General features: G+C 31.0%; 1 protein-coding gene across 3 annotated transcripts; it reads right to left on the minus strand.

Moving 5' to 3' along the window:
- Positions 1 to 9112: 9112 nt before the first annotated feature.
- On the minus strand, positions 9113 to 12245 carry LOC140007606 (uncharacterized). 3 transcript variants are annotated; one of them, XM_072050396.1, is made up of 3 exons: positions 11820 to 12245; positions 11121 to 11198; positions 9113 to 10757 (listed from the first exon to the last, which is right to left on the minus strand). In XM_072050396.1, exon 3 carries the CDS (start codon positions 10385 to 10387, stop codon positions 9317 to 9319), a length of 1071 nt encoding a protein of 356 aa, XP_071906497.1. In that variant the 5' UTR covers positions 10388 to 10757; positions 11121 to 11198; positions 11820 to 12245; the 3' UTR covers positions 9113 to 9316. The 3 variants fall into 3 exon arrangements, with proteins under 3 accessions (XP_071906497.1, XP_071906495.1, XP_071906496.1); XM_072050394.1 differs by having other exon boundaries at positions 11121 to 11206; XM_072050395.1 differs by lacking the exon at positions 11121 to 11198 and having other exon boundaries at positions 11820 to 12244.
- Between the last annotated feature and the right edge of the window lie 250 nt (positions 12246 to 12495).

Here is a 12495-nt window from a genome sequence, read left to right on the forward strand (position 1 = left end):
TTTCACCGATGAGTACGGATACAGGAAGGTATGAAGATGCTCATTGTCCGCCAATGGCCAATGCTGAGGCACTCAAGGAGTACGCTTATTGATTAATCATCAAATAATCCGTATATGATATTGGCTGCACTTCAATAGAGTAGTAGTAGTAACCATTTCTTGCTTCTTGCAAATTTGCAGGTTGGTGGCCGGATTGTCTGCTGAAAGAAGGGAAGACTGTTATTGATCTTCCACTTCAGGCTAAAATAGTTATCGTTAATTCAATTGATGGCGAAGTAAATAGCTAGCAGCCATGCATTTCTATGCATGCACTTTCTGGCAAATAAAAAATGAAAATTTTAGTTGTATGTATAAGCATCCAGCAGGACCAGCACATATAAAAGCAAAAACAATTAGGCCATGACTGATGAGTGTTTAGCTCAACTAAGTTCACAAAGGAAATGATATTTGCATTCCCAAATTAGTATCTCACACTCCAATCCACTGAGTAAATAAAATACTAGCAAGAAGTACTAGAAGTTAATTTAGGAATGCAAATGTCATTTCTCCAAATAACATTGTGGGTGCATGTTCGGATTATACTGCTGAATATTAGGTGACGTTTGGTTCGCACATTGGAATCGGATTCGGAATCGGATATCCTGGGTTGGGAATGAGGTCATTTATTCCAATACATCTGTTAGGTTCAGGTACCTGGAATGGGTATCATTACTATAGTTGATGTTTGGTTCGTCAACTCTTTCGGAATGGAATATAATAAATTTCCAATTTTAACCCTACCTGTAAAATTGAAAATGAACTTGTCCAAAGGTTTCAAAAGAAAAATGTATAGACCTTATCAATAATCTTGTCATATAATTAATAATCTTGTAATCAAATCTGTGTTTGTGGTTGTCCCAATGAAATATCTGGCTGTCTCTTTTTATTAAATAAAAGTGCTATAGTTTATTTATTCAACTCAATGAATTGTTTTATATTGTAGTTAGAAAAAAGTCATAATAACAGTGCAATAAGGAGCAGATAAAACCATGTTGTATTATATTAATCACTTGTGTAGTACATAGCTATGAAATCCGACAATGGATTTGAAACCAAGCTATAAAATCCGGCCATGGATTTGAAACCAGGTTAAGAAATCCTGTCATGGATTCGAAACCAGGTTATGAAATCCAACAATGGATTCAAAACCACATCATTGAAACCACAATGAAAGTCATTGGCTCTTTGTAAATGAGATATAAGAAATTTTCACTAATTAAATATATTAGTATAAATGTATTAGTAAATTTAGTATAATTAATTAATAATTTCTATTAGTAAACATGTATAACTATTAGTATAATTGATAATATCAATTATATTATGTAGATTAATATACATTGTATAATACATATAACTAATAATCACTATTATAAGTTTGTAACTAATTAAATTAAATATTATATATATAATTAAATATAATTATACAAATGTTGTAAGATAAATATATAATTATAATTATATAATACATATAAATATTACTTATACTAATATTTTATATAATTATAATGCATATTAGATATTAAATATAATCATTATATAATATTATATTCATAATAATAAATATAATTATAATTATATAATTTATTAATATTATATACACATATATACTATAATTATATGCACATATAATATATATTTATAAATATACATATATAATATAAATACATTATTATATAATATTAATAAATTTATAATATATTATATAATTATAATTATATTTAATTAAATAATTATAATATATATTTATATAATACATTATATAATTATACTAATATTATTATATAATATATAATTATAACTATTTAATATATGGAAATATTAATTATACTAATATATTATATGATTATAAAGTATATTATATATTAATTATAATTTTTAGTATATATTATTATATTTATAACAATAAATATAATAATTATTATATAATATATTATTATATACACATATATATTATAAATATATGCACATATAATATACATTTATAAATATATATAAATAATAAAATATATTATTATATAATATTAATAAATTATAATATATATTATATATTTAATTATATTTAATTAAATAATTATAATATATATTTATATAATATATTATATATGTGTATATAATAATTATACATATATTATATAGTTATACTAATATTATAATAAAATACATAATTATAATTAAATATTATAATTATAATATATATTATATACATAATTATATATGTATGTATATAATTATGTATTAATTTTTTAATGAGTGGCGGGACGGGCCCCATTTCTAAATGAGAATCAGACTTGGTTTTTGTCCAAAACCCTCCAAATTACTAGGAAATTGAGGGATTCTAAATTTTTAGATATGATTCCAAAATCCCGATTCCGATAGGAGTAATCCAAACAATAAATATGGGGTTTATTCCAATTCTCCATTCCAAAACCCTTTTACCAAATGCTACTCCGACAACCGATTTTAATATTGCATCTTGAACTTCAGTTTCTCCTCCGACAAGGGATTTTCTGTCACCCAAGTTTCTATTACATGAGTGTATCTTTCCGCTAGGCTTTGTGTATACCAATATTTGTTGTAAGAATTACACCAAATGGTGTGCAAATTACACTAAATATTTGCATACGCTAACTCAATAGAAAGATGCACCAAATATTACAATATTTTAGAGGTAATTTACCATAACTCTATAGCAAATACCGTGTGTAGTGGGGGCAAATAACACCTTAATAATAGTATCAAACACGTCTCAAAATCATCATTTTCATCCGCAACGGATCTTCTGTCCCATACTCTGTGCCACTCTCTGTCCTATTTTTTATTATATTGCTATTTATCCTTCACAAACATCATGTTTTAATTCCTTATTATTTCCTTATGATCCAATAACTATTAATTGAGTAATACACAAAATTTAACAAACTCAAAAAATCAAAATGCATAAAAAATGAGATTTTTTATGAATTTTCTGCTGTATTTTTAATTTTCTATTATACATTAGATTTTTGAAACTGTTGTATTTATTTTTTATTCAATTAATAGTTATTGGATCATAAGGAAATAATAAGGAATTAAAACATGATGTTTGTGAAGGAGAAATAGCAATATAATAAAAAGTGGGACAGAGAGTGGCACAGGGTGTGGGACAGAAAATCCGTTGCGATTTTCATCCCCACTTTCTAAGTGACACACAAATTTTTGCACTTTTCGTGTACTTGTGTATCAGTTACACCAGCAATGTCTTCAGTCCTAACCATGGTTAACCTGACGTTCTGTGACCAGTGGTACTAAATCATATACTCCCTTCGTCGCATGATTTGACAGGTTTTTGTGGAAACCACTTTTAAGAAACAATTTGATCATTGTGTTTTGATGTGGTAGATTTGGAAGAATTTTACAATAGTGCCCTCACATCCCAGTTTTACAAATTATCACCAAAAAAAAAATTTACTTTTTTCAATTGAAAAATAAAAAAAAATTAACATAATATAGCGTTGTAAGTAAAATTTCGTAGAGCATGACTTTTGTGTGGGTACATTCAACAAGCAGAAAAGTACGGGCCGCAAAGGATGGTGAATTGATTTTCCTTAGAGTATTTTAAGTGTATGGTCCCAAAAAAAAATAAGCATTCATTAGCGTAGAAAGGTCAATCGTGCGAAGGTATTCAGTCCTAACAATCAGTTTAAATGAACATTTAGGTATTTACCTAAAAAAAAAAGATAGTCACATACTCCTGCCATCCCATAATTTGATAGGAAACCTGGAAAATCAAGGTTTTAAGAAACCATGCGATCTTTTGTTTTATGTGGTAGATTTGAAAAATTAAGAACATTGTCCTCACATTCAAACTATAAAATTATGAGAACAAAATTTACTTTTTTCCAAATAAAAATAAAAAAATCTTGACATGATATAGTGTTGATTCTTTAAAGAATGACGCTTATTTGGTGCATTTGAAAGTGAAAAAAAAAAAAATGGACACAGGAAGCAAAAAACAATGGTGTCTCTTTTCTTTTTCTTACTTTTTTTTTATAAAGAAAAATTTAGATGGATTCGACTCTTGTCACCACCACGGATCAAGGTGTGCCTCAGGAACGCTTTTAGAAATTCATACTAATCGCTCACCAATACAGTCTTCACATTGACAGTCCTTACATTTTCCAACACACACAAAACCTTTTTTTTTTGTTAAAAAGTGATCCATCCTTGACAAACTGAACCAACTTATATTAGCAATCGTATCATTTTCCTAAGGGTTATTATCACTTTACTCCCTTAAACTATATCACTGCTATCAGTTTACCCCCTAACATTATCTTTTAGTCACTTTACCATGATAAGTAATTCAACTCAACATATTAAGAAATTTTGGACAAAAATACCATTTTATTTTATAGCATTACTACATTGTTATTGTCACTTTATTCGTTTATATTATAGTGATACAATCACTTTAGTTTCTAACATTATTTTCTAGGCATTTTACCTCATCGTTAATCTAACTAGTATGGTCAAAAAATTTAAATATAGTTACCCTTTTTTATATATAATTAAAAATAAAAAAGTTGGAATGGTTATTTTTCCTTTTTCCACTTTAAGAGATCAAAAAACATAAAATAAAAGGGTTTTCTCAAATTTTTTTCACACTTATTAATACTCGAAAAAGAAAAAAAAAAGGGAAAAAAGGAGACAAAAATTAGATTTTGCAAAGAAAGAAAATAAAGAAAAATATAACATTATCATATTACTTTAAGATTATCAAGATTAGAATTGAAATTTGGTAGTAAACATAAAAGTGAAATAATTTTAAAATAATAAAAGTATTCAATTCTTTCTTATTTGTAATTTTTAAAAAAAGAATTGAGCTCTCTCTCTCCATCTCCCCTCTCCATCTTTCTATTTTTTTCAATATTAATAAGATTGCCAAGAAGAAAGAAATGAATTCTTTGACTTTTTTTCTTGATACTAAAAAGGAGAAAAACCACTCTAAATTTTTTATTATTTTTATTATGCAAAGAGGAGGGTATTTGCTTCTAAAGTTTTTTAACTTATTAAGTTGGTTTAATGGTAAGATAAATTGTCTAAAAAATAATTTTATGAGATAAATTAATAATGAGACTATAGTTTATGGGTCTAAAGTGATAATCATTTTAAGGTTTAAACATGTCTTTTCATTTTAATTAACAAACTTTGTTAAGTTTGACGGTTAGTCTTGGGGGTAAAGTGACTAAAAAATAACGTTAAGGGGAAAATTGATAGTAACACCAAACGTTAAGTGGGTAAAGTGATAATAACCCTTTTTCTAACGTGATACTTAGGACCAGATTAAAAGTATGTGGTCCTAGCAGTCCCCAAAAAAAAGGGTAGTTGGTTCGAACAAAATGGCTATCACATCACATTTTCACGCTTCGGCCGCGTCTTCAAGTGGGCCGGCGGTGTCTGACCATAGTGGGTCATACGAAATTGACTTCATGATTCAGATATGGATCTAGCTACAGCACAAAGAGGTCCGGCTTCCGCCTTTTGGCCTCGATCTAGTGGCTTATTTCTGTCATTGTCTCCCTTTAGGCCACTACTTTCGAAGGGGAAAAAAAAAAAAATATATATATATATATATATATAATACTAATAAAGAAACACCCATTTTTCGTAATAGTTAGTTTAATAAGAACAATAGTGAGATAATTATAAAAGCTTAATTAGACTCTCACTCATTTTCATTCTAGAATAAATATTTTCTTTACACGATCAAGTGTTGATTAGTCTCTATTCACATTTGGCACCTTTTTTTTTTTTGTTTCTTTAATGCATGTGTCACACATTTAGACACGCTCATGCACAGAAATATTATTATACAATCAACCTTTTATCCCTATTGAGTAGAAAGAAAAAGAAAAGGAATCCAAAATTCTGTGTCAATGGTGTATACACTACTCTCTTTGAAAAAAATGTACATAAGTAATTAAGAGGTTGACACACTGACAAGTAAAACAGGGAGAACATGCATGTAAAATAGTGTGTTTGGATTGTAAATTATTTGACATAATTTTGTGAAAAAAGTACTATAGAACTTTTTTATATGATGTATGTGAGATAAAAAAGTGATTGAAAAATGTGTTGATGATACAAGCAAATCAATGTGTGTAAATAAGGTGTAAATAAAGTGTAATTTTTTACGATTCAAACACCCTTGCCTGTCTATTTGGTTATCAAGATCTGCAAAAAAAAAAATGTACATAAGTAATTAAGAGGTTGATACACCGACAAATAAAATATGGAGAACATGCATGTAATTCATGGTCTAATTCGTTATCAAAATTTGCAAAAAAAAAATTCTAAATTTTATTCTGCTTGCTTCATAAATACAATTTTTAACCACATTTTTATCTCACATATATCACATCATAAAAAGTTCTACATCATTATCTCAGATAAATTTTTCCAAATAATCTCCTATCCAAACGTACATAATACTTTCCACATTGTATATACTAGTTTCTAGTGAAAAATATTAAAGGAAAAAAAAAAAGAAGAAAGATTGTGATATTAAAGAATAGCACGTGAAAGTGTAATTTTTTACGATCCAAACACACTCACCTGTCTATTTGGTTATCAAGATTTGCAAAAAAAAAAAAATCTAAATTTCAGTCTGCTAGCGTTATAAATACAATTTTCAACCACTTTTTTATTTCACATATATCACATTATAAAAAGTTCTACAGCATTATCTTAGATAATTTTTTTCAAATAATCCCCTATCCAAACGTACATAATGCTTTCCACATTATATAATACTAGTTTATAGTGAAAAAGGTAAAAGGAAAATTAAAAAGATTGTGATCTTAAAGAATAGCACGTGATGAATTTGGATCCTTTTTTGTCAGCTCTGTTAAAAACAAAGAAGCTGTCCCTTCCTGACAAGTTCTACCAAAAAATCTTACACAGACATATTCAACCACATGCTTTTGCATTTTTTCAATAGCTTTCATCAGAGAATGAGGTAGCCTGGTACACTAGTTTTGTCGTTAATTTTGAGGACAAACTGCTAATTCATCCAATGCTTCATCAGACGCGTTTTAAAACTCCAGAGATTTTTTTTTTTTTTTTTTTTTTGCAAAGAATTGGAATTCACATGTCTTTGCTTGATTCATAAAATTTTAGTTTTACATAAACCCTACAATGTTCAGGTGCCCTTCTTTTATAAGTGAATCAATTGCTTCTCCATCGTAATTAATAGGCAAAGTGGTTTTGGCATCGCTCTTAGTGGGAGAAAGCTCAAGAAATTAATTCAAGAACAAGTAGAAAAAAAAAAGTTATTTGAGTTCTAATAAATAGAGGAAAACAATGCATAAAATTTTGTATAACAACGTTTTCCTGAAGTTCCTTCTCACAATTACATGTATTCTCATTTCACTTTCATCAATCTTAATTTCATTAATAGAGGAGTAAGGTTGTGTTTGGATTGCATTTTTCATGAAAAAATTATTATAACGATTTGATGTATGTGAGGAAAAAAGGTAATAAGGAAATATGATTACAGAAAACGACGTAATTTTTCGACTGAAAATAGCAAAAAATAGGGTGTCTCGTAGAGTTAAATGACACAGAAAAAAATAGTTTACATATAGAATAAGAAATAGGGTGTTTTTTTAACGGGATTAATTGCAATTAGCCCTATTTATGTTAGTTAAAATGTTTTTACACCTAATGCTAAAAACTCTTACAAGATTTAAGATGTAAATTTAAGTGAAAATATGGTGAATTTAATTAATCCCTTGAAAAGATTGAATTCCCTCTTTTCACATCCACCTTCAATGGAGGGAAGCAAGCTGTCTAGTCAATTGTCCTGTATTCGCCGGGCCGCATGGCTCGCCTGGGTGGTTGGCTGTTATTTTCTCCTTTATTATTCAAGTTTTTCCTTTCATGCACAGCAAAGTCACAGTCTTGATTTGTTAGCCTTCCAATCCTAATCAGTGACCATAAAGATTTAGTCGGTGACTGCCCACAAACCACGACCCCACGTTTTTTGATTTTCTTTTTGCCCTACAGTCCAACACAGGTATGAAAAATGGCCACAACAGGATATATTATATCACAAAATTGGTTTTCTAGCTTTTTGGTTCGTTCTCAAATTCCTCGGTTTGGGCGGTGAAAACAGAAAATACACACAGAGATTCTAAAGCATTTGAACTTAAAACTTGTCAAGTTGGGAAGCTTTCGATTAATAGTTTTCATCGCAAAGCTAAAGAATGATCCACCCCGTGGTTTGCCAATACAAATTTGTTCAATTAGTAATGACGGATATATTTCTTATAAAACGTTTTGTTTTAAAATCCTATTGTCGATGTTAAGAAGATTGTGTTCATATGTGATCTACAAGAATCTCTATACGCGACATATGGTTCTGAGGGCACATCCTGATCTGTGATGGTGATCAAAATTGAACACATATAAATTTTTTTTTCTTTTACAAAAACAAAAAGAAGGATCAGTGGTCTCACCGGTCCATTCTAATCTATTTCAGAGTCAAATGAACAATTCAAACTTTTATTTTTACACCCTACTTCAAAATCTACTTCAACTTGTTTACATCCTTCCTAAATTTATTTACACTGTACTCCAAAAGTTCAACACAATTGGTTCAAAATGGGCAGAAGATCAAGATGTTGCATTACAAAATTGAAGGCTTTCGTCACTAAAGTAAGACCTTTTTGTATTTGATAACGTAAAAGGAGGCTGTATTAGCCACTCAAGACCTAACTCCTACGTCATATCACTACAAGAAAACTGACTTTTCACGACGCCAGAAATATGCTGCAAAAAGTCCAAAAATCGCCGCGAAAACCTTTTTGCGGCACAAATGCGACGGAATTAAATTGTGTCACAAAAGTAGCCGTTACAAAAGAAAACGACACAATTTTTCAACATGTCGCATGCATTTGCATCACTCTACTTGCGGCACAAAAAATGCGCTACAAAATATCCACAATGTCATGCGACAAAAACTTGCGTCGCAAAAAAGTCACCAATATAAAGACCAGAAATCAAAATTTTCATGGTACAATAATTATCATGCTCAAATATCCTAAAATCGAATATTATAACAAAATATAGTTCCACAATACACTAGAATAAAGTACCATACATTGTTTTAGTCAAATTCTACAAACTTTATCATTTAATATTGTTCGCTCCAATTACAAGATATTTCATATATTCCAAAATGTGCTTGTCTTCAAAAGTACAACACTTCATCATACATCTCTCAAAAACATCTTCATATCTCCCAATCCGCATGCTTCCAATGTACGGTGCTGTATTTATTGTTCATTGCTTTGAATGGGTTAAATCCATCCGCTGCAAGTCCAACACGAACATTGCGAGGATCACTAGCAAAGCTTGGGTGCCGGTCATTAAAATGCTTCCAAGCTAAAGAGTCTGCCGGATGCCTCAATTTTCCATCCTTGATGCGCTCCTCTTCATGCCATCTCATTAATGAAGCAATCTTTGATGACATGAACAGCCTTTGGAGACGTGGTTTCAAAGGAAAATAGCGAACAAGCTTTGCTGGAACTTTGTTAGCTTGTTCACTTGAATCATCAGATTGTTTTACAATTTGCTTATACCTAGGAGTTCCACACTTTCTGCAAAAGGTTTCATGTTCTGTCTCCTTCCAATAAATCAAGCAATCATTGGGGCATGCATGAATTTTATGGTAGCTAAGACCCAAGTCTTTAACAATTTTCCAAGCATCACGATAAGAGCTTGGAAATAATTCATTCTCAGGAAAAACTTCCTTGAGAAGCTCCAGTAATATTGTCATTGAGTTGTTGCTCCATCGACAAAGAGACTTGACATGCAACAACTTGATGACAAATGATAGAAGAGTAAAATTTTTACATCCAGGGTATAACTCTGTTTCGGCATGCTTCAGCAACTTAAAAAACTTATTAGTCTCTTCATCACAGGCTCCTCTAAGTTCTTCTAAATTTATGTTAGAATTCTCTTCAAGTGTTCTTCCAAGTGTTTCGTGTATCAATTCATTCATGTCATCATTTTCAATGCGCCTAAACACTCCATTGTTCATATTTTCTTGATTGAAGTCCCATGGATCTTCACCATGATAAATCCAATTTGTATAAGTGGTCAAAAACCCCTTCATTGTTACATGTGCACGCACAGTTTCTTCCTTTCTTCGTTCTGAGTTTTTACATCGCCTACATGGGCAATATATTCTACTCCCAACCTCCTTCTTTTTGTAGGCAAATTTAAGGAAGTCATTCAGACACTTTTCAAAGTACGGATTATTGACTCGGTCTTCAATAAAGATCCAAGACCTATCATCCATTCTACAAGAAACAAGATTGAGAAGGCAAGAAAAGAGACCTTATAAACAGAATTGAAAAATAGCAAATTTATTAACATGCAAAAAAAAAAAAAATAAAGTGCAGCATGTGCATCCCAGTTTGCTATGCTCATAGTGGAATGCGATGTTAACAGTTAACCCAATTTCTCAATGCCAAAAGAATGTGGTGAATTTATGTCAATATGCAAACCAGTGTTTTGTTTGCAAGAAAAAGAAACATAGATAAATCAGGGGAGTTAGATTGTTTTACAAATTCCTAATTGCAAGAAACACTTACATGAAGAACTTAGTGAAGGCTGCTTCAATGGGCCCTCTGAGAGAGGCACTTCCTCAGGGATTTGAAATCACAAAGCTGAAAAAGGAGGATATGAGGCCCGTAACAGTGAAGGTAATTTACAGCACATAGAGAAAATTAAAGAACAGAACCTATCTAGGAATACATAAATCTCGCTGCACTGCCTCCTTGTACAGTTTAAAAATGGAACTTTAATACATAAATTGAGAGCGAATCAAATTATTCATTTGACAGTTTTAACCATATACCATTGTCAGTCTGCTGTAATCTGCTACAAAATTACCACAGCCACAGCAAAAGCTACAAACAAAAATGATTTAAAATTGCCTATTACTTTCACTCCAGAGCTAGTTTACTCCTTTGTTAAAATTGCCTATTGCTTTCATTCCAGAGCTAGTAATTCAGAAATGAATCACCTACCAAAAGCTGGACAACCAAGCAAGTTTTCCTGTCCATTTATACTCTCCCCTGAACAACGACCCATATGTTGCTGCAAGCCTGTAAACCTTGACAGGACATTACAGTTATTTTGATGTTACATAAATCTCCAAATTCTTCTCTGTTTAATCTGAACATATAGTTGCGCCTACATGACTGAGCACTACCCAAAACAAAGGATATCATTAAAAATGAGGAAAAAAAAAAACTACACTACTTACCTGTAAAGTATTTAAACATTCACCAAGATGAAGTAAGGTTCATCTAACGCCTTTCAGAATCTAGATATTCAAATCCTCAACTCTTTCCACAATTGTCACATATTTTTTTGAAACATTTTTCTTAGTGTGAAAAATATTTCAGTCATATATCACAATAATTGTCACCTTAATTCACCAGATTCAGGACTGAATCAACAAATAAACTGTCAGGACAACTTTTTCCTTTCTCCAGGAACCGCGTGTAGGAAAAAAGACAGGGTAACCACTCCCCAGAAGAATTAAGCGTGAATCACAAATTAGAGGAGACCGCTCGACAACACAATTAAAATCGAAATTCAAAATTCTCCCAAACAAAAGCAAGTTGCTAAGAAACATGATCCGAACTCGAAACCCTAACAAGTCTCTAGATGTAAAAAAATCGATTAATTAAAAAAAAAGAAAAAAAAGATAGCAATATTACCAGTTGGAGCGAGACAGAGGAAAAGGAGTGAGTAGAGTAGATAGATCTGCAATCAAAAGTTCTGTAGGAAAAATAGCTTGGATTTGGAGTGCGGCGGAGGATTCCAAAGAAAAAGAGATCGCTATGTGCTAATGCGTGCGAGGAGGACTGATTTTGGGGCCGGAAGAGCGGCTACCCTGCCGCTGGTGCTGGGTGGACGCGGATCGAGTTGGCCCAGATTTGAGCTGGGGAATATGATGAGTAGGGACTGGCGTTCTCCTTCACCTTTTACTTCATCGATAAGGAAAGCGAATAGGAAGACTTGCTATTTTCTGGAATACATTCTATTATTATCGAAAAATAAGGGAATGTTATTCAATTTTATTATCAAGAAAGGACATGTGACCTGAAAATATCGATACCTTTTTACAAGGGATCGATATGTGGATTGTGCTAGGAAACTATCTTTTATGGGTTTTATTAAAACTATGTCGTTTTTATGTAAAAATTAGGAACCGTTGTGAAATTTGCAGCACAAATTGAAATTTGCTGCTTATTTACCGCACTTTCTCCTTGTGTCACAGCAAAAGCGTTGCAAAAAGCCCGTTTTCTTGTAGTGTATATTTGTAGTGTTTTCTTACGTTTATGTTCAGCACTTTTCACATAGAGTTATGCTGAAATTTGTTTTTTTTTTTTC

Source organism: Coffea arabica, chromosome 5c, assembly GCF_036785885.1.
Source record: "Coffea arabica cultivar ET-39 chromosome 5c, Coffea Arabica ET-39 HiFi, whole genome shotgun sequence".
Classification (NCBI taxonomy): Eukaryota; Viridiplantae; Streptophyta; class Magnoliopsida; order Gentianales; family Rubiaceae; genus Coffea; species Coffea arabica.